This window comes from Amblyraja radiata, chromosome 22 (assembly GCF_010909765.2).
Source record: "Amblyraja radiata isolate CabotCenter1 chromosome 22, sAmbRad1.1.pri, whole genome shotgun sequence".
NCBI lineage: Eukaryota > Metazoa > Chordata > Chondrichthyes > Rajiformes > Rajidae > Amblyraja > Amblyraja radiata.
In genome coordinates this window covers 37,122,159-37,145,633 of record NC_045977.1, presented here as the reverse complement: position 1 = coordinate 37,145,633, position 23,475 = coordinate 37,122,159, and the positions used below count along the sequence as shown (strand labels likewise).

Below are 23,475 nucleotides of genomic sequence, written 5' to 3'. Positions count from 1 at the left end.
ATGACTGACAAAGAAAAACAAGTGTGTGTAAGGGCAGTGCCTGGTCAATATCATACCCCGACCACAAGAACCATCATTGTATAAGAAAATATATAACTAGACTAAAGAACACACATGTTGAATTGTATTCTTTGTTACAGTTTTAACTTGTTTTTATAATTATATTTTATTTTGTCCACTCTTATAATGAAAATACATGCCTGTCACACTCTATAACTATAGTCTCAGATCAACGGTGGAATTGCACTGATATTACCACTGGGTTTTAGCATCTATTACAATCTGGTACGGAAATAGATTCCACTATAAATATTAACACAGAAATGTAATATTAAGGAAGCTAGCAGGAAGTATGTACAACAGAAGACTTTTAATGTACTACACAACAAAATCCAATGCTGGTATTCCAGGATTGTTTTCAAAGCTATTTACAAAATAAATACCACCATAGGAAATACATTTGCCAAGATTTCGTTGACAAGCTGACAAGGATAATGAAAGTGTGAAATAAACCACTAAACTGTGATTTTTCACTCTTTACTTGTAACGTTTTGGTAATTATATCTCCAAGTGGACTTAAAGTTACATTTCTATTGTCATTTAAAGATATATTTGAGACTGGTTCACAATAATGAAAATGTGATAAGATAACATGGCAACAAATGCAGTGTTTGAGAGTAACAGGAAATTCAAACGTTTGAAGCAAGTAACTTTACTTAAACATGTCTCAAAAAGTATTCATACCCATATAAATGATGCTATTAAAATGGGATGACAAACAGGCAAATTTAGCATAGGAAAATTCCACCTACTTTATATTATATCATCACTGACTGCTTAAATATAAACCGACAAATTCCATGCAGTTCTTTAAGATGACAAGCAATTATTGTGATGTCACAAGAGTTTAATTATCACACATGTTTTAAAATAACTGTCATCTTTCGCATAACTTAAAAAAAAGATTATTTCTAACTGCTCTACTGAAAAAGTGTGACATTTTGTGTTAATAATGATAAATTACAATCGGTATTTTATAATATATATTCAATTAAGAAGATTTATGAGCAAGAAAAGTGCAGATAAGTTAGATAATTGAAGAAGGACCAACAAAGAGATCTCTGGATTAACTGTAAACATTTAACCCTGAGCCAATGTGTCGAGGGCCTTTTGCAAAAGAGCAAACATAGAAAATATAACCATAAGTTTCAGTATCTAAAATAAAATGTTCTACCTTAACTCAATGTCATTCCCTTGCCATGCATGAACAGTCAACTGATTTGACAAACTTCTGCACACTTTTTTGAAATTTAATAATGCATCATAATCAAAACAGTAAACATTTACACCTAAATATTAATATAAACTGGCAGCTGAATTTTTGGTTAAGATTTTGTCTACCAGTTTTGCTTGGAAGTAAGTATTTGATCTGGGGTTCATCTATAATAAACAGCTGCTGGAAGAAATTGATATGCTGGACAAAGTCTGACTAGCCTCTTCAGGATCAGCTATTTGGCAGGATAGAAAACTTGTTCTTATTCCATTTCTTGCGTTACTTGACGGAACCAACTGCATGCAATGATAGAAAAGATTTTTTATTTTTATAATGATATAGACAAATACATACAAGGGAAATTCCAATTTTTTTTAAAGCTTGTAGTCCTGATACCTAACATAATAAATGTATGATCTCCCCACCATCGAAGGGATCTATCGCAGTCGCTGCCTCAAAAAGGCAGCCAAAATCATCAAGGACCCACACCATCCTGGCCACACACTCATCTCACCACTGCCATCGGGAAGAAGGTACAGGAGCCTGAAAACTGTAACGTCCAGGTTCAGGAACAGCTTCTTCCCCACAGCCATCAGGCTATTTTTTTTTTTGCAGCAATACATAGAGGTACCTACTAGAGGAGGGGCAGTGCTGGACCTCCTGTTAGGAAATGAGACGGGACAGGTGGCGGAGGTATGCGTTGGGGAGCACTTCGGGTCCAGTGATCACAATACCATTAGTTTCAATATAATTATGGAGAAGGTCAGAACTGGACCTAGGGTTGAGATTTTTGATTGGAGAAAGGCTAACTTTGATGAGATGCGAGATGATTTAAAAGGAGTGGACTGGGACATTTTGTTTTATGGGAAAGATGTAGAAGAGAAATGGTGGACATTTAAAGGGGAAATTTTAAGAGTACAGAATCTTTATGTTCCTGTTCGGTTGAAAGGAAACAGTAAAAATTGGAAAGAGCCCTGGTTTTCAAGGGAAATTGGACATCTTGTTCGGAAAAAGAGGGAGATCTACAATAATTATAGGCAGCATGAAGTAAATGAGGTGCTTGTGGAGTATAAGGAATGTAAAAAGAATCTTAATAAATAAATTAGAAAAGCTAAAAGAAGATATGAGGTTGCTTTGGCAAGGAAGGTGAAAGTAAATCCAAAGGGTTTCTACAGCTATATTAATAGCAAAAGGATAACGAGGGATAAAATTGGTCCATTGGAGAAACAGAGTGGGCAGCTATCTGCAGAGCCAAAAGAGATGGGGGAGATATTGAACAATTTATTTTCTTCGGTATTCACCAAGGAGAAGGATATTGAATTATGTGAGGTAAGGGAAACGAGTAGAGTAGTTATGGATACTATGAGTTTCAAAGTAAAAGAAGTACTGACACTTTTGAAAAATATAAAAGTGGATAAGTCTCCAGGTCCTGACAGGATATTCCCTAGGACATTGAGGGAAGTTAGTGTAGAAATAGCCGAGGCTATGACAGAAATATTTCAAATGTCATTAGAAACGGGAATAGTCCCCGAGGATTGGCGTACTGCGCATGTTGTTCAATTGTTTAAAAAGGGTTCTAAGAGTAAACCTAGCAATTATAGACCGGTTAGTTTGACTTCAGTGGTGGGCAAATTAATGGAAAAGATACTTAGAGATAATATATATAAGCATCTGGATAAACAGGGTCTGATTAGGAACAGTCAACATGGATTTGTGCCTGGAAGGTCATGTTTGACTAATCTTCTTGAATTTTTTGAAGAGGTTACTAGGGAAATTGACGAGGGTAAAGCAGTGGATGTTGTCTATATGGACTTTAGTAAGGCCTTTGACAAGGTTCCTCATGGAAGGTTGGTTAAGAAGGTTAAACTGTTGGGTATAAATGCACTAATAGCAAGATGGATTCAGCAGTGGCTGAATGGGAGAAGCCAGAGGGTAATGGTGGATGGCTGTTTGTCGGGTTGGAAGCAGGTGACTAGTGGGGTGCCTCAGGGATCTGTGTTGGGTCCTTTGTTGTTTGTCATGTACATCAATGATCTGGATGAAGGGGTGGTAAATTGGATTAGTAAGTATGCAGATGATACCAAGATAGGGGGTGTTGTGGATAATGAAGAGGATTTCCAAAGTCTACAGAGTGATTTAGGCCATTTGGAAAAATGGGCTGAAAGATGGCAGATGGAGTTTAATGCTGATAAATGTGAGGTGTTACACCTTGGCAGGACAAATCAAAATAGGACGTACATGATAAATGGTAGGGAATTGAAGAATACAGTTGAACAGAGGGATCTGGGAATAACCGTGCATAGTTCCTTGAAGGTGGAATCTCATATAGATAGGGTGGTAAAGAAAGCTTTTGGTATGCTAGCCTTTATAAATCAGAGCATTGAGTATAGAAGCTGGGATGTAATGTTAAAATTGTACAAGGCATTGGTGAGACCAAATCTGGAGTATGGTGTACAATTTTGGTCACCCAATTATAGGAAGGATGTCAACAAAATAGAGAGAGTACAGAGGAGATTTACTAGAATGGTGCCTGGGTTTCAACAACTAAGTTACAGAGATAGGTTGAATAAGTTAGGTCTTTATTCTCTGGAGCGCAGAAGGTTAAGGGGGGACTTGATAGAGGTCTTTAAAATGATGAGAGGGATAGACAGAGTTGATGTGATCAAGCTTTTCCCTTTGAGAATAGGGAAGATTCAAACAAGAGGACATGACTTCAGAATTAAGGGACAGAAGTTTAGGGGTAACATGAGGGGGAACTTCTTTACTCAGAGAGTGGTAGCGGTGTGGAATGAGCTTCCAGTGGAAGTGGTGGCGGCAGGTTCGTTGGTATCATTTAAAAATAAATTGGATAGGCATATGGATGAGAAGGGAATGGAGGGTTATGGTATGAGTGCAGGCAGGTGGGACTAAGGGAAAAAAGTTGTTCGGCTCGGATTTGTAGGGCCGAGATGGCCTGTTTCCGTGCTGTAATTGTTATATGGTTATATGGTTATTAAACACAATGAATAAGCTATGAGCTCTGAACTGCAAAAGACTATATTATTATTTGTTATTTGCACTATATTTTATTTATTGAACCATTTCTTTTTTCCCCCCATTATTTACAATGTTTACATATTCACATATTCTGTTGTGTTGCAGCAAGTAAGAATTTCATTGTCCTGTCCGGGACATATGACAATAAACCACTCTTGACTAAAATAAATGAGGATTCCAGTTCATGTGTTGTCTCGTCAGACACACAATCTGAGAGCCATTCCTAATATAATGGTCTGGAATCCTCACAAGACCAGACCTGTGTCATATTCTGTGTGTAGGAAGGAACTGCAGGTGCTGGTTTAAACCGATGACAAACACAAAATGCCGGACTAACTCAGCGGGCCAGACAGCATCTCCAGAGAAAAAGAAAAGGAAAAGGTGCCATTTCGGGTTGAGATCCTTCAAACTGAGCTCAGTCTGAAGATGGGTCTCGACCCGAAACGTCACCTATTCCTTTTCTCCAGAGATGCTGTCTGACCCGCTGAGTTACTCCAGCATTTTGTGTCTATCTTCAGTGTTATACTCTACGGGGTGTCCAACGCTTTCGTTGGAATGATTGAAGCCTGCAATTCCCTTTGGAGTCGTTGGCCATAGCCAACAAGATTCAGCCCAAAGGTGTGAGAAGTAGTGTTATTCAGTAAATTGTAAATCATTTAAAAATATATATTTTCATGAGTACATAGTTTAGTTAGGATACATAAAATCCAAACCTTTAGATAGATTTTACATCTCTCCAAAATAAACTTCCATTTTAACAATGTTTTCTGTTCTTCTGTTAAACTGCAAAACTCTTCAATCTAGGAATCATAGCATAAGATACATAACATCAGTTTTGTAATCCAAAATCATTAATTATATCCTTTTCATTCCTTGTTGTTAAAAATAACCCCAAAGGTGGGAAGGGTGATTACAGTTTCAACGAAGTTCGCTGACGACACCACTATTGTGGGGCGTATCACTGATGGGGATGAGTCAGAGTACAGAAGAGAGATCGAGCAACTGTCCATATGGTGCCAGCGCAATAACCTGGCCCTCAACACCAGCAAAACCAAGGAACTGATTGTGGACTTTGGAAGGAGTAGGAGGGGGACCCACAGCCCCATTTATATCAACGGGTCGATGGTTGAAAGGGTCAAGAACTTCAAATTCCATTGCGTGCACATCTCTGAAGATCTTTCCTGGTCCGAGAACACTAACGCAATTATCAAAAAAGCTCATCAGCGCCTCTACTTCCTGAGAAGATTACGGAGAGTCGGATTGTCAAGGAAGACTCTCTCTAACTTCTACAGGTGCACAGTCGAGAGCATGCTGACCGGTAGCATCGTGGCTTGGTTCGGCAATTTGAGCGCCCTGGAGAGGAAAAGACTACAAAAAGTAGTAAACAATGCCCAGTCCATCATCGGCTCTGACCTTCCTTCCATCGAGGGGATTTATCGCAGTCGCTGCCTCAAAAAGGCTGGCAGTATCATCAAGGACCCACACCATCCTGGCCACACACTCATCTCCCTGCTACCTTCAGGTAGAAGGTACAGGAGCCTGAAGACTGCAACAACCAGGTTCAGGAATAGCTACTTCCCCTCAGCCATCAGGCTATTAAACCTGGCTCGGACAAAACTCTGATTATTAGCAACCATTTTCTGTTATTTGCACTACCAGTTTATTTATTCATGTGTGTATATATTTATATCATGGTATATGGACACATTTATCTGTTTTGTAGTAAATGCCTACTATTTTCTGTGTGCAAGAATTTCATTGTCCTATACAGGGACACATGACAATAAACTCACTTGAACTTGATATCCAGTTCTGAATTCTACAACCTGGGACTTTCTCAGCCTGTACCTAATTATTTAATCTACTTTGGTTCTTTTTAATAACAAAACTAAATATAGTGGGATCATGTAAGAATTTTGGAAGGAAAAATAAACATCAAATGGAATTTTTGAATAAACAGGTTATAAAAATGCAGAAGTTAAATATTCCTGCATGTCTTGAGATGGATGAGCAAGTAAATTAATTGTTGCAGATGATTTCAAGGTACGATATTTTGCTCAGTCTGCGTGCTTCCTTAACACGTGTCTTCCTCTCCCAGCCTGACTGACTGGTCCATACAATGAAAGCTTATCTCAAATGTGTGTTGCAGCATAAAGCACTCGAGAAAACACAGTAACTATTACACTGCAACTTTAATCTAAAAGTTCTAAGTACTAAATACTCACTGTGTAGCCAAGAGTTTTTTCAGCTGTGTTTCCTGCTAAGTTACAAGACGGAAGAGTGCCTGTATGGTCGGACACATCCACCCAGAAATCAAAATTGGTAATGATATTTGAAGAGTTCATTGCGCCGAATGAACAAGAAGGATTTGTGCATACGTCTGAACCAATATCGACCAAAATTCTGCACCTACCACTTCAATAAACAAAATTGATGTGTTTTAAAATGTTCATGGAATGTTTTTGGAACATGACTTCATAATTAGTACCTCTGCAAATCTGCATTTTTTGTCTCTTTTATCACTATTACCCTTTTTCTGATCATATCTGAATTTTCTTACTTACCATACCTGGATTTTAATAGTATTTTAAAAAGTAACGCAGCATCAATAAGACTCTTACAGATAAAGATTATTATGCAAAACTTCTGATTCCTAACATGAGATATGAGTATAAGAGCAGGGAGGTTCTACTGCAGTTGTACAGGATCTTGGTGAGACCACACCTGGAGTATTGCGTACAGTTTTGGTCTCCTAATCTGAGAAAATACATTCTTGCCATAGAGGGAGTACAGAGAAGGTTCACCAGACTGATTCCTGGGATGGCAGGACTTTCATATGAAGAAAGACTGGATAGACTCGGCTTGTACTCGCTAGATTTTAGAAGATTGATGGGGGATCTTATAGAAACTTACAAAATTCTTAAGGGGTTGGACAGGTTAGATGCAGGAAGATTATTCCCGATGTTGGGGAAGTCCAGAACAAGGGGTCACAGTTTAAGGATAAGAGGGAAGTCTTTTAGGACCGATATGAGAAAATCATTTTTTACACAGAGAGTGGTGAATCTGTGGAATTCTCTGCCACAGAAGGTAGTTGAGGCCAGTTCATTGGCTATATTTAAGAGGGAGTTAGATGTGGCCCTTGTGGCTAAAGGGATCAGGGGGTATGGAGAGAAGGCAGGTACAGGATACTGAGTTGGATGATCAGCCATGATCATATTGAATGGCGGTGCAGACCTAAAGGGCCGAATGGCCTACTCCTGCACCTATTTTCTATGTCTATGAATACAACAGAACGTAGAAGCAGACAATGGAATATGTATTTAATCTGAAGAGTAAACAACACAGGAAATATGAAAAAAATGTGTGTTTTTACACTGAGAATGGGAATAATCTGGAACTAGCTACCTGTAAGAGTAGAGGAAACTGAGTCAATCAGGACTTTCAAAATAAAATAGGATTGGCACTTGAATAAAGTAATTTAGATGGGGGGAAAAGTAAGGAAATAGGACTGAAATAACTGCCCTTCGGGGACCTGATATGAACTAAATGGTCCAAATCATTTCTTTGCATATCATGTCAATTCTGATTGTTTTTTAAACATTTGATCATGGATGCACATGTCAGAGTAAAAATCTAGCATGTATTGTCCATTCCTAAGTGCCTGAGGCAGCTGAGTGCTGCTTTTGTGATTACATGGTCATGTATAAGGATAATAGGTTTCCTTCCTTGAAGGACATCAATGAATCTGATGTTTTTATACAAAATAGTAGCTGCAGTTAAATTTAAATACTTCAGCTTTCATGTTGGGATCCAAACTAATACTTCTTGATCGATGCTCCAGATCTCTATCTGTAGTCCATTATGAAACTATGAAATTCCATGATTTAGCAATAATTCTGCAAATGGATAAACAGTTGGAATTGCAAATTGCATGGTGGGGAATGGCTCAGAATCGACATTTTCTTAAATATTTTCGCTAGAAAGCGATTGAAAGGAACTATGATTCCGAACTGTGTACTAAACATATTAGACCAAACACATTTAGAGTATTATCAAGAACAAATTAATTACAATACCAAGAAAAAATGTATCTCTAACATTTATGAATAAAGTTCGAATAAAAATAAATCATCATTCTTACCATCTGGATTTTATTATCTTTGAATTGTCAGAATCAATGTTAAACATTGTAATGTAAGCATACATGATTCCATAAATAGGCTCAGACTTGCCACAGTGGTCTATTGCTTTGTTTTTGAACTGCTGAACAGTGAATACATCCACAATGGAATGCACTGCAAACATAAAATGAAAATACGTAAAGCATGGGATAATTCCAAAAGATAATAAAACATTCCCTGTTACACTTCAGAAGTGACGTACCAGCTATCCATTGTTTAATACAATTTTTGAATCACAAATAATGAAAGAGTTTAGTTTTAGTTTAGAGATACAGCGCAGAAACAGGCCCTTCAGGCCACCGAGTCGGTACCGACCAGCGAGCCACGCACATTAACACTATCCTACACACACTAGGGACAATTTTATACTAAGCCAATTAACCTGCAAACCTGTATGTATTTAGAGTGTTGAAGGAAACCAGAGCACTCGGAGAAAACCAACGCTGTCACAGGGAGAACGTACAAACACCGTACAGACAGCACCCATAGTCTGAATCGAACTCGGGTCTCTGTAGCTGCAGGTGCTGTAAGGCAGCAACTCCACCGCTGTGCCACCGTGCCGCCTGCTAAATTAAACTAAATTATACTTCATACATAAAACTCAACGACTTACAGTTTATCAACTCATCAATTTGTTCAGGATCTTCATCATCATTTCCTGCATGATCTTTGGCAAAATTAAACAACAGATTGGCCTCTTTTGTGTCTTGATATTCCCAGGGCAGAAAGACAATACTCAACATTAATTCATGAAGTAAATATTCTAAATAATTACAATAACATTTTCTGGAAGGTCCATTCCAAAAAAGAATTTATACTTTAGCTGATAATCCAATCCAATCACAATACACGAAGGAAAAACTTGATCTTCTAATTTCTTGATGAAATGATAAAGAATACTGGTAGCTGTTCCAACAAAAAATTAAAAAAATTCTACACATTACCAGAGATTAACTGGCAAAAATGTATTTAAGCAACTTACAGACTAAAAGATGCTAAAGATAAACCAGTTAGAAGTTTGTTATCTGTCATAAACATTTTGATGGATGTTTTTGTTATGAACAGTTCGAGATTCACACGTTGAACTTAAAGTATACTATAATTAAAACCATAAACTCATGGTGTTAGCTGCTCTCAATTGCAGGAAAAGTAGATTAACGCTCCTCTCCTTGAGGAGGTCCCTCTCCTCTGTCACAGAACTAGTGGTGTGCAGGTCCTTGGGAGACTACGGCAGATACCAGCTAGATATTATCTAGAAGCCAATAAGTTCAGGATCACTGATCATCGTTAATGAAAAAATCTAAAATAAAACCATAGAATGCTGGAGATACACAGCTGATCGACTTTGTTGATGATCTTAAGATCTTTGACCTAAAAGTTTAACATTTTCGCTTTCCACAGATATGTCCCATCTGCTGAGTGTTTCCAACATTTTCTGTTCTTATTTTTCAATCAAAACAAATCTGGAATCAATCTGGATCCCTTAATGTAGGTTTCTTCCACGTGCAGTATCAGCTGTGTGTGCTAGTTACTTTGATGGGCAGGGCAAGGATCCAATTAAGTTACATGTTTAAGTTGCATGTGAAAATCAGACTTCAAATATTCACTGGTTTTTTTTTGATGTTGGCATTAAAACTGAAAAACCTTACCAGGATTTGTTGTAATAATGGTTTTAGCAACCACTGCAGCAGTCATGCAGTTGCGATAATTATCGTAATTGACTCGAGCATCGGCTATGAACAATACTGTAAAAGATATAAAGATCTAACCTATAAAATATGTTAAGGCATTCTGCAGAATTATGAAGTTTGAGATAAGGAAGATATCCTTCATTCAAATTAACATATACAATACCTGTTTCCCTGGGTAGCCATGTCTGTGCAAGCTGTATAGATTCATTATCCCAGCTATGAGAATCACAAATAGTAGTTAGATATTAAAAAGATAACTGAATGTTTATGTTGGTGAAAGCTATTTTCTCTTCTGTTTTACAGAATTAGCCACTATCAGGCCTGATGGTTTAAATATTATGAATTGAAATAGAATCCTAAATGATCCTAGTAATTATCCTCTAATTCACTGGGTGGGAGTAACCTTAAAAGTTTAGTTTAGTTTAGAGATACAGGGTGAAAACAGCCCCTTGTAAAACAACAAAGTAGCAAGAGTACTGGAAACTTGCAATAAAACCAGAAATTATTGCTAAGCAATCAGGCACAGATAATCCACCAATAATACTAAAATTGGACTGTGTGTTAACCACGTATCACTAGACACTGCTCAATTCTGCTTGGGGTTACATAAAAAATAATAAGATTTTTCAGTTTACGAACTGCAGAGAAGTAATTGAGGTTGGATCCTAGAATCTGAGAAAACAATTAGATTAAATTGACACGGTTGGATTTGTCAACCCGAAAAGAATGTCACTAAAAAGAATTCACAGAACAGATAAGGAGTTAATTAATTTTAATAAATGTTACATATTACTATCGAGTAGGACAGAGGTCAAAATCACCCAAGAGAATCATGGAATTTGAAAGTACTTTGTGCAGATTAATTAACACAAAGGTATTCACTTGCTGTGGCAAGGCATTCAACCTTTTTATAATTTTGTGCAAGGATGGAAGGATTGTTACTCTGAAAATCTACAAATAGACTGAATAACGTCACCTATTCCTTCACTTCATAGATGCTGCCTCACCCGCTGAGTTTCTCCAGCATTTTTGTCGACAACCCATTCTAATTAATTAGTTTAGGTTAGTTTAGTTTAGAGATACAGCGTGGAAACAGGCCATTTGGACCATGATCACCTATACACTAGTTGTATCCTACACACCAGGGACAATTTACAAAAGCCAATAAATCTACAAACTTACTTGTCTTTGGAATGTGGGAGGATAAAAGAAAAAAGACACACGGTCACAGGGAGAATATACAAACTCCATACAGACAGCATCCATAGTCAGGATCGAGCCCGAGTCTCTGGCGCTGTAAGGGGGCAGCAACTCTGCCACTGTGCCACCCTTATTAGGATTCATCATTAGAAACTTCCAATCTTACTGATAAATCTACTGAAAAATACACTGACCAGTTCATTAAGAATGAAGGTACAGTTTCATCGAACAGTTTTACTTCACATCGTTGCCCTTTTCTTTTGTCAGCTGTAGTAAAATGCTTCTGCTCCCCTATCTTAAAACAAAAGTATTTTAAACTAATATAATGTCATAATTACACCTTCAATATAAATATCGAGAGATTATTATTAAAGTGGTGCTCTTTGGAGATCCAATCTTATTTAAATCGAAGATCTCACCCTGAAATTGAATTTCACTTCGGCATATTTCCCGAGCTATTACTTAAAACCAAGAAAAAGGCATTATCATCAGAGTAATAAATACATTAATTTTTGATATATAAATTTGCTGACTGCTAGATTCATCCAACAAGATCAACTCCCTCTGCTGCTTCTTCTGATTTATGAAGAGCACTAAAGCAGATAGGGATACACTGAAAGAGTTTCAATTGAAAAAGGAGGTGTCACCAGACAAGCAGAGATTAGTTAGAACTGGGAAAGAGACAGCTTAAAGAATGTAATGGTGAATGAGTAATTGGAGAGAGAAGGAACTGCAGCTTAAAGCTTAATATGCTGTGGTAACTAAACATAAAGTTATGAACACGAAAAGTAAAATAAAACCCAAGTCTGTATTGGTATGGATGTTAATTGTAAACAGAAATCTGTCCTTGGCTGTTTACACTAATCATCATGCATATATAGGAATATGGGCTGCTTCAAAATGAAAGAGTCAAGCAAGCTCCCCAACTGTGATACCAACCATGAAAACATTCTTACTATGGTTGTGCGCTAGTTGTACAACTCAAGGTTCCTCTGGGGATCATGAAGCACACTATTATTCTTTAAAATTTAGGAAACTTTGAAATTTTGAAATCTTCATAGTTCATACATCACAGGAGCAGAATTAGGTCATTCGGCTCATCAAGTATATTCCGTCATTCAATCATGGCTGATCTATCTTTCCCTCTCAACTCCATTTTCCTGCCTTCTCCCCATAACCCAACACCCGTACTAATAAAATGTTTTGCCAAATCCACCTGCTGATTACTGCTCAAGAAATCTTTTAGGAGTAGGAAGGCCAGTGACCTTCCTAACATTACAATGGGCAGGAAATTGAGAAGTATATGATGATCATTCACTACTCAGAATGATCTGTAGGCCAACATGGGCAGGGTGATTGTGACTTTGATCTTTATAGGCAGACCAGTTCAGGCGTGGATGCATGCCCATTTTTGACGTAGAACAGCTTGGCTTGTAGATGCACAGCTCCTCAGGAAGCTGGAAGTAAGCGCAATATTAGCATAAGTGGAAATATTAACTACTGACTCGAGACCAGCTTTTGCTTCCCCTATATACCCCCTGGGCATGTCTGCTCTGCCTCCAATGCTTCTGTTGTGCAGAACACTCAGCGGGACCGTCAAACAAACAATCGAGGTAAAGATGTAATAACTTGAAGACTGGTTGTGCAGATCGGATGCAGCTTATAGCCACCTATCATGACCACAGGCAGTACCCCAACTCTTCAGAAGCCAGTATCATAGTGTTGAGTAGCTCATTAAATTGAATTACTGCAGCAAATGAAGGAACTACAGTATAAAAATTGGTTCCCATGATATTTCTGAACTAGAGAAATCTGACCTACTTTCAGCTGCAAATGCTGCTAACAACTTTTTCCATTACAAGTGACATTATTAGTTCAGCATCCTTTCCGTCAAGCCTCTTGGAGACACACTGGAGATGATACTGAAATCTGGAGCAAAGAAACTGGACTGAGAAAAGATTTTGAACCGAAAGGTCAATTGTCTATTTCCCTCCACAGATGCTGCTTGACCCACTGAGTTCCTCCACCAGCTTATTTTTTGACAAGCTTACTTACACGCCTTAATATGTACAGCGCATGAAAGTGCGAGACTAAACTTTTGGATTCATGCATAAAATCATGCAAATTTATTTGCATAATGGTAAACAAAGGTGTTGTATGAATGAATTTCTAGTGTAGGTTGCTATTCATGTAAATTTCTAATTGTGGGAAATTTCAGAGATATAAAAATAATAGTCAAGAAACTCATCCCTGGCTAATGGCTGAACTCTCTATGTAGATTTTTGAATACATTGTGTTTGGCCTTCGAATTCATTCACTAACAACAATTAAATGAATTGATAAGGAAGGATGCAATACTGACGAGTACAAAGCATAATTCGTACTACCAATTGGAATAATGAATTTCAATGCAAAGTTTTCTTGTAATAGAGGTTCAAAGGTCTGTTTATTGTCACGTGTACCAATTAAGGTGCAGTGAAACTCAGATTACTAACTCGGATAATCTAACACAAAATACACATCAATTAATTTATGCCGCTGGCCATCATGGCAAAAGAAAAAATATGTTTTGATTTAACTACAAGAAACCCACCGATTTGACTGATGCCAGAATATTGATAAGGGATCCATTTAGGCTCTGCCCATTGTGGGCAATATCTCCAAGTGAGTAGTAGTCCTGGTGGTTTTTCACTGGCAAATGCAGCAAGGAGAGAAGCCTAGCTTCAACCTCCGGATCATGGCATAACTTGACCGTTGAGAAGTTCTCACTGACCAAAAGCTTATAGCTACTAAATTTGAAACAACAAATAACATTAATGTCAAATGTTTATCTGCAGAGAAAATAATCTTAAGTAATTCTAAGCATTAATTTCAAAACTATTCAAATCATAAAAATTTAAATGGGGAAAAATGCACTTTCTTTATTCTAATTAATTAGTAATTAAATCTGTTGTATTCTTACTGAAATTCAGAATAAGTGTACATAATCAAACTGCCTGCTACTATTTCTTGTGTTCTTATGCAAGAGTGAAACCAAAAGAATGGCATCTCGGTGTGAAATCAAAATTACGGTGGTTGTAATTTTGTGGAGCCCAACCCCACCCCAGTGAAGACAAAGCAATGCAGATAATTTTGAGAGGTTTATTTCTTGCTATTGAGGGAGTGCAGCATAGGTTCACAAGGTTAATCCCCGAAATGGCAGGACTGTCAAATGTTGATAGTATGGAGCGGCTGGGATTGTGTACTCTGGAATTTAGAAGGATGAGAGAGGATCTTATTGAAACATATAAGATTATTAAGAGTTTGGGCACGCTAGAGGCAGGAAACATGTTCCCGATGTTGGGGGAGTCCAGAACCAGGGGCCACAGTTTAAGAATAAGGGGTAAACCATTTAGAACGGAGATGAGGAAAAACTTTTTCACACAGAGGGTTGTGAATCTGTGGAATTCTCTTCCTCAGAAGGCAGTGGAAGCCAATTCTCTGGATGCTTTCAAGAGAGAGTTAGATAGAGCTCTTAAAGAATATGGGGAGAAGGCAGGAACGGGGTGCTGTTTGTGGATGATCAGCCATGATCATAGTGAGTTCAAAGGACCGAATGGCCTACTCCTGCACCTATTGTCTATTGTCTATAACTGGGCAAGTACGTGGATAGGATAGGTTTAGATGGATATCGGCCTAACACAGGCAGGTTGGGCTAGTGTAGTTGGGGAATGTTAGTCAACATCGTCACGTTGGGGCCGAAAGGCTTGTTTCCGTGCTGTATTGCTCTATGACTCTATAACTATATCAATTAAATAATTAATAATTTAGCAATTGTAATTATAACAAATGATTGCAAATATATGTATGACAATTGGATTATTATGACGTGTCTTTAATATACCTTGAAGTAGATGGGCTGAATTTTTCTTCCTTCTCTACATCTTTGGTCTGCACTAGTGGATTCTCAATCACAACTACAAGACAATATCAAAATTAAAAATACGTAATGTTGCAAATTATCAATGTTAATTATGAACATCAATTGATAAATTAGTATTTCAGCTAGTGAACTGATGTGAGTTCTGTGTATTTTCTATCATATATAATATACCATGATTTCTCAATGTTGTTAAATCTGTCCTTGAAACTGATTTTTTTAGGTTCAAAGCTCTTGAGTGTAAAATGGGCCCAAAGAAGGGGTGACAAGGGGTTAACAAAAGGGTAAAGTAGCTGATTATGACAGTAATTAAGGAAATAATGTTTGAATGAGCCAATGTGCCTGTGGATTACAGAACAATATTGAGTACACTACTTATAAAATGTCTTACAATTATAAAAAATCAATTCAATAAAACATACCACAATCCCCAATTCTGAAGCTGTTAGATAGACTTCTCACATATTCCTCTCTCCCCCAGGAACCTACATTGATGAAGTAAACTGTATCATCTCGAATTGTGAAAGTGAAAGTATATCTTTCTGTTCCAATGTCTAAAGAAATTAAACAGAATATATATTTATACTCCAAGATAAATGTATTCAATATCTACATAATATCAATAAAATCTAATGAAGCTCTGTTAGGAGTCAAAGAGTTATACAGCTCGGAAACAAACCCTTCACCCCAACTTGTTCATGCCAGGAGTTCATGTTCACAGCATGGAATTCATTGAGATGAAGACTTGGTGGGGGGAGGGAACTGAGGGCTTGGCGGAGGGCTCATCATTCAGTTCAAAGAGGGAAGCTCAGAAGGAATAGTTTAAAGTGTAAGATTATGTTTGAATTCAGTTGTTGTAGTTTGCAACCCGTGATATCTAAAAGGATAAAAGAAAATCTCCAGATGTGGCGAAGGATAAAGTGGAACCACAGACGAATGTAGCAACAGAAAAAGTAAGCTGGTACAGAGGTAGAGGTAGAGATAGAGAGAGAGGGAGAGGGTGAGAGATTCAAGTGCATGATGATACTCATTCATGGCATCAAGCATGGGTCTCAAGATGCACCAAGACAGGCCATTTCAGAAATATTGAATGTCCTGAAAATACCTTTAAATATAGATTAAACTGAAATGAAAAGCATGAAACTTCAGTTGCAATTCACTTGCAATAAGTCAAAGAAAAAAGACTGTGGGAGTGGGTTTTAGCAGTTACTATTTCAATAGTTCAACAAGAACTAGAAATTGCTTCTCTGATTATGACTAGGGAGTGAGCAAAACTGAACTCCCTTCATGCTGTATTATATCTACTCTCCATTTTCAAACGACTAGACTGCCTCACTGCATTTGAGTCAGCCCTGTTACTAGCAACTGCAAATTGCTAACACATGTAGAAAAGCTGTTGCCTGAAATTAAAATGATCAGGCTTTAATGCTAAAAAGGCAAATAAATGTGACACTCACTCAGTTCAATTCTATTTTCTGTAGATTGAAGTGTTAAGACTTTCGAATTGTAATCATTAGAACACAGAACGGTACAGCACAGGAACAGTCCCCTCAGCCCACAATGTTTGTGCCAAGCATGACGCCAAGACCAACACGTATCTGCCTACACATAATCCATATCACTCCATTCCTTGCATATCCATGTGCCTATAAAGTCTCTAAAATACCACTACTTTATCTCCAGCAGCGCATTCCAGGCACTCTCTCAATTCCCTGCATATCCATATGCCACTTGTACTTTATTCATTATTATCATATCATTATTAATGCTTACGTTCCTTCATTAATATCAGTATTATGGCAGACATCTAATAAAGTGCTTAAGTGGAAAGGATTATCAGAGCAGCACATGATTCTGATCTACACATCAGAATTGAGAGCACAGCTAAAAAACTAAATAGGTAAAACATCAAGAAGTTAACAATAATTTAAACACTATCAATGATTGCTAAGAGGTCGCTCAGTCATCTCAGAAATGAATTGCAGAATTTTTTTTAAATTATAATTAATGTCTTTCAGTGTCAATCAATTAATCTACTTCCACTTTAAACCAAATATTCTAATACCAAAAGGTTTAGTAGAAGTGAATTTTGGAAAATATATAAATAATTTTGAAATCTAAATGCTGCATATACATAAAATACATTGCACCAGTGGGGAAGCTGTTCTAATTAGTCAAAGAAAAACTGTCCATTTTATACAAGTGTATGCATGTTTATGTATGACAACTAACATCTTGAGGTTCACTTCTGAAAAATATTAGCATTGTTCAGTTTAAATTCTAGGCATTAATCATTTTCATGAACTATACGCTTATTAATATCCACTTGAAAAAAAGAGACATATAGGTAAAATATCTCAACCATTGGATATCACCTCAAATAACAGTGCCCCTTCCGTTCTTTACTGCAATATCATTCTAGATTATGTGGAGATATATCTTGTTCAGTTCTGGTTAAGTTTGTACTTTTCCATTTTAATGAAAAAGTCCAGTAAAAGTAAAAGTCCAGCAAAACTAAAATCAAGGTCTGAAGAGAACAAAGGTTAACTTAAAACTTAGGCAACATAGTATGGGCACACGCTCTTGAACAGTATTTCAAAAATGGAGACTGGGGTGGTTTTGACTTGAGTACACAAAATTGACAATTTATCTCCAATAACTTTTCTGAAGTTGCCAATAATTTGAATCTAAAGTAATAGGATCATTAAACAAAAGCATGATTTAAATGCAAATAATTCAAACACAAATGAGACTACCGATGTACCATCTAGCATAGCTCTTTTCGAGCTTTTTCTGCCCCACTACAATGTCTGAAGAAGGGTCCCAACCCGAAACGTCGCCTGTCCATATCCTTCAGAAATGCTGCCTGACCTGTCGAACATTGTGTGTTCTACCCATCTAGCATGTCATTTGTCAATAGACATTACGATTAAATGGCCTACAAAAGTTCATAGATATCTATCTATTTAGACAGCCTGTTAATTTAAAGGTTGGAGCTAACATTCATTTTGGGTTATTATAGTTTACAAAAACTTCACATGTTATTTACAGAAAGATAAGGAAACTAACACATTAATATTGCGTCAGTATTTTTTAACTTTCATTCACAGGATGTAGTGTTAGGCTCCAAAACAGATATTTGCTTTTGCAGAATTATCTATGGTACTTGTACACGTACGACTGAATCATGTTTAATCTATGACCTATTTCAGAAGAACACAAATAGTAACTGGAATACTCAACTCTTTCGGTCAGGAAATCCTTTTGGATCAATTTTTCCAATCACGATTCCAGCTACACTCTGAAATGCACAAAACAACAGAATTAATCCAGAATCTGATACTAACATCAATATATGTAAGGATATAAGAGTTTAAATAACTATAAGAAATAGCGGTGCACTACATTACAGGAATATCAAATTTATTGGCACCAACGTATAGTTTGAAGTCTGCATATAATTTTTATTCCAGGTCAAAGGCGTTTTGTCTGGATGACTGGCCATGCCACTAGTTTAAGATATCTTGCTCTTTTTACTGAATTGACTTAGGTGGCACAGTGGTGGCACTGTGCACAGTGGTAGATCTGCAGACTTACAGCGGCAGACACCCGGTTTCGATCCTGACTACAGGTGCTGTCTGTACGCGGTTTATACGTTCACCCTGTGACCTTGTGGGCTTTTTCCAGGTGCTCCAGTTTCCTCCTACACTCCAAAGACATACAGGTTTGTAGGTTAATTGGCTTTGGTAAAAAAAAAAATTTATCCTTAATGCTGGTGTACAGATCACTGGTTGGCGTGGACTTGGTGGGCTGAACGGCCTGTTTCCGCACTGCATCTAGCTGTGTCTCCAAAGTCTAAACAGTACAATGCCTTTTACAGCTCCCTCCTCCATCCATTACCGCTGCTTCTACAATTCACCCACTTCTGGAGCAAGATTTAACATGGATGAAATTTAGATCAATCTATAAAAATCTTAAATTGAAATTATTTTGCTTTATAAGAAAACAAATAATTTCAAGCAAATATTAAATATCTGGCTTAATCTGAAAACTTTCCTGAACAGCCTTTTGAAATTGTATAAAACGGCTCTATAATTGGTACCTACAGGGCGTGATGAATTTGGATGAAGATCGGAGATGGGAACCAAGTTCTGGGCAACGGAACCAAAATCCATTGTCTTCTTTGTCTGAAATTTAATAAAAGCTCTGATATTATATATGTTTAATTCAACTAGTTATTTCCTATCCATGCATTTTCTCCCAAGGCTGTGTTTAAAACATACTTCCACTGATTCTGACTGACCTGCTGAGTTCCTCCAGCAATTTCATTTTTGCTAAGGAAAAAGATTTGTTTCCCAGCTAATTTACCTCATTGGAACTAACAAATAAAACTATTGCATAAAGACAAGTTCCATGTAATTCCACTAAATGGCTCTGGGCAGCATTCTGAAGCTAGGCCGTCCATACTAAGAGCTTTTCTTCTTTTCACCCGGGGATGCTGCCTGACCCGCTGAGTTAATCCAGCATTTTGTGTCTAGCTAAGAGCGTCAAGGGTGCCTTTGGGGAGTTTGTGTGAAGGCGGTAACCCACCAATCTATGAGGTTGATAAATAGGACATGGAACTTTAAAGACAAGTACCATTATTTTCCATTTGTGTACTGTTGGGTTTTCCATTATTCTAAATGATCAAGAGTCAAGTGTTTTATTGTCATATGTCCCAGATAGGATGATGAAATTCTTGCTTGCTGCAGTACAACAGAATATGTAAACTCAGTACATAACAGGAGAAGAAAAAACATTCAGTGTGTGTATACACATGCACACATACTTAACCTCAATAAATAACAAACATAGTGCAATAATAATGATAGTCTGTTGCAGTTCAGAGCTTATTTGTTGTCGTGTTTAATAGCCTGATGGCTGCAGGGAAGAAGTTGTTCCTGAACCTGAACTTTACAGTTTTCAGGCTCCTGTACCTTCTTCCCGATGGCAATGGTGAAATGAGTGTGTGGCCAGGATGGTGTGGGTCTTTGATGGTATTGGCTGCCTTTTTGAGGCAGCGTCTTCGATAGATGCCTTCGATGGTGGGGAGGCCAAAGACGGTGATGATAAATAATGATGCGCAATAAATAATGATTCTATATAATGATGTGCAAATATGTTGTTATTTAGTGGAGATATTTCTGCACATTTTAAATGACACTGGTATAACAGTGGTTGGCATTGTTGCTTGCCTGGCAATGCCTAACCTGAAGGTTAGTAATGTTAAACTCTTTATGTCACCATGTTCACAGAATGATCTGATTATCGCTATATAGTCACAAATTACTGAAGTAACTCAGCGGGTCAGGCGGCAGCTCTGGAGAGAAGGAATGGGTGACATTTCGGGTCGAGACCCTTCTTCCGACCCAAAACGTCACCCATTCCTTCTCTCGAGATGCTGCCTGTCCAGCTGTTACTCCAGCTTTCTGTGTCTATCTGCAGTTTATACCAGCAGTTCCTTCCTACACATTCCTATCACTATGTAGTAACTGATTCCACTCCTTTAAAAAACAATTCCCCGCAGCAGAAGATTGCAAGGGTGAAATATTATGACTGATGGCATGGCTGTCACATTATTTTTCCAATAATTGAGTATAAGCTTCAGAGTGAAGATTTTTATTTTGGGATTCTTCTTCCCTGTTTAGTCTCCTCTTAGAATACTTGTCATAGCAACCTGTGAGGGAGGGACTCTGTTAAGATGCTGAGAGATATAAAAAAGGTCAGAGGGTAGAATGAAAGGGACGGGTGACCTTTGGGGTCGGGACCCTTCGTCAGACCCGACCTGACACGTCACCCATCCTTTTTTTCCACAGATGCTGCCTGACCCACTGAGTTACTCCAGTGCGTTGTGTATATCTTTGGTACAAACCAGTATCTGCGGATCTTTGGATAGACACAAAAAGCTGCAATAGCTCAACGGGACAGGCAGCATCTCTGGAGAGTAGGAATGAGTGATGTTTTGGGTCGAGACCCTTCTTCAGACTGAAGGGTCTCGACCCGAAACATCACCCATTCCTTCTCTCCAGAGATGCTGCCTGTCCCGCTGAGTTACTCCAGCATTTTGTCAGCTTCGATTTAAACCAGCATCTGCAGTTCTTTCCTCTGCAGATCTTTGTTTCTACATGTTGTCTGCTCCACTGTAAAATCGCCATAAGGTCTGCCTGCTTTGAAGAAGTGAGTCTGAAGAAGGATCCTGTCCCGAAACGCCACCCATCCTTTTTCTCCAGAGATGCTGCCTGTCCCGCTGAGTTACTCCAGCGCTTTGTATCCACCTAGAGTTACTCAGTCGCTTTGTGTACAAACACACAGGTTGTTAGGCACATGGGGATGAGTTGCTGCTGTTCCTTCCTCCATAAGTGAGGAGGAGATCAATGGATTTGTTTAGGGAACTGCAGATGCTGGAAAATCGAAGGTAGACAAAAATGCTGGACAGACTCAGCGGGCGAGGCAGCATCTATGGAGCGAAGGACATAATAGGCAACATTTCGGGCCGAAACCCTTCTTCAGACTCTGAAGAAGGGTTTCGGCCCGAAACGTCGCCTATTTCCTTCGCTCCATAGATGCTGCTGCACCCGCTGAGTTTCCCCAGCAATTTTGTGTACCTTCGATTTTCCAGCATCTGCAGTTCCCTTTTGAACCCTTCTTCAGACTGATGGACCTTGAGCGTCGGCAGCGAGCACCCGCTTCACCTCAGCCGGGTGGCGCGCAACCGCTGACGTGAACGCGCGGGGCCGCATGAAGCCTCTCTCTCTCTCGTGAACGCGCCAAGCCCCTGACGTGAACGCGCGAATCCCCTAACGTGAGCGCGCCAACGCTGACGTGAACGCGTCAAGCCCCTGACGTGAACGCGCGAATCCCCTAACGTGAGCGCGCCGAGGCTGACGTGAACGCGCAAACGCTGACGTGAACGCGCGCGGGGCCGTCCGCCAGACCCCGCGCCCGCCAATTCTAACCACCCGCCGCTTCGTCGGTTAACGACGTCCTTTGATCTTTACCCGGCGCCTCAGGGAGCTTTAATATCTACCGGGCAAGGAGGTACATATGTTTATTTTGTGTTGTGTGTGTGTGTGTGTGTGTGTGAGGGGGGGGGGGGGGGGGGGGTTACCTGTGACTGCTCTGTGGGTCTGTCAGAGACGCGGCGGTAATGGCGGCCGTTGCTATGCAGTGACGTCAGCGCCCTGGAGCACGTGACCGAAGCACCACAGAATAATACAAAATATACTGTGTTTAAGAAGGAACTGCAGATGCTGGAAAATCGAAGGTACACAAAAAAGCTGGAAAAACTCAGCGGGTGCAGCAGCATCTATGGAGCGAAGGAAAAAGGAAATATACTGTGATGTGGAGAGCATTTTGGCAAGAAGCATCTCAGCCTGGTGTGGCAACTACTCTCCTCTTCACTGTCTGAACCTGCAGAGAGTGGTGAACACAACCCAGTCCATCACAGGCTCATAAGGTCATGTAGATAGGAGCAGAATTAGGCCGTTCGGCTCATCAAGTCTACTCCGCCATTCAATCGTGGCTGATCTATCTCTCCCTCCTAACCCCATTCTCCTGCCTTCTCTCCATAACCCCTGACAAACGTACTGATCAAGAATCTATCTCTGCCTTAAAAATATAATTTGACACAGCCTCCAAAGCCTTCTGTGGCAAAGAATTCCACAGATTCATCACCCCCTGTCGAATGAAATTTCTTCTCATCTTCCTAAAGGAATGTCCATTAATTCTGAGACTATGACCTTTAGTCCTAGACTCTCCCACTGGTGAAAACATCCTATCCACATCCACTCTATCTAAGCCTTTCACTATTTGGCACGTTTCAATGAGGTCCCCCTCAGTTGATAATTGTTAAGAGAGGTGGGTGTGAATAAAGCAATATAAAAACTATATTATAAGGGCAGCTGGAAGGTGAAAACACAAACAAAGGCATTAACAGTTGCAAAATGCAGAGCTATAGGAAATACTCAACAAGTCAAATTGTGCTCATGGAGGGAGAATAATTGACCCAATGTTACAGAAGAATGATCAATCAAAGGGGCAACTTTTTTGCAAAGAGGGCAATATGAGTTGACAATGGTAGTATTGAAGCAAGATAGGCACAAAATGCTGGAGTAACTCAGTGGGACAGGCAGCATC

General features: G+C 38.8%; 1 protein-coding gene across 1 annotated transcript; it reads right to left on the bottom strand.

The window, feature by feature from the left end:
• Positions 1-173: 173 nt before the first annotated feature.
• Positions 174-22,516, bottom strand: meiob (meiosis specific with OB-fold). The gene is made up of 14 exons (XM_033041065.1): positions 22,448-22,516; positions 19,407-19,487; positions 18,544-18,601; positions 15,723-15,854; positions 15,265-15,337; positions 13,975-14,170; positions 11,576-11,676; positions 10,345-10,397; positions 10,140-10,235; positions 9,104-9,196; positions 8,451-8,604; positions 6,535-6,724; positions 5,023-5,109; positions 174-1,569 (listed from the first exon to the last, which is right to left on the bottom strand). Exons 2-14 carry the CDS (start codon positions 19,473-19,475, stop codon positions 1,441-1,443), a joined length of 1,431 nt encoding a protein of 476 aa, XP_032896956.1. The 5' UTR covers positions 19,476-19,487; positions 22,448-22,516; the 3' UTR covers positions 174-1,440.
• Between the last annotated feature and the right edge of the window lie 959 nt (positions 22,517-23,475).

What these genes read in the sequence shown, in the direction of transcription:
- meiob (XM_033041065.1), bottom strand. Translation starts at nt 19,475, where the DNA reads ATGGATTTTGGTTCCGTTGCCCAGAACTTGGTTCCCATCTCCGATCTT. An exon ending in TTCAGCCCATCTACTTCAAG is followed by an intron (nt 14,171 to 15,264) that starts GTATATTAAAGA and finishes TTTCAAATTTAG; the next exon opens with TAGCTATAAGCTTTTGGTCA. An exon ending in ATGGCTACCCAGGGAAACAG is followed by an intron (nt 10,236 to 10,344) that starts GTATTGTATATG and finishes TATCTTTTACAG; the next exon opens with TATTGTTCATAGCCGATGCT.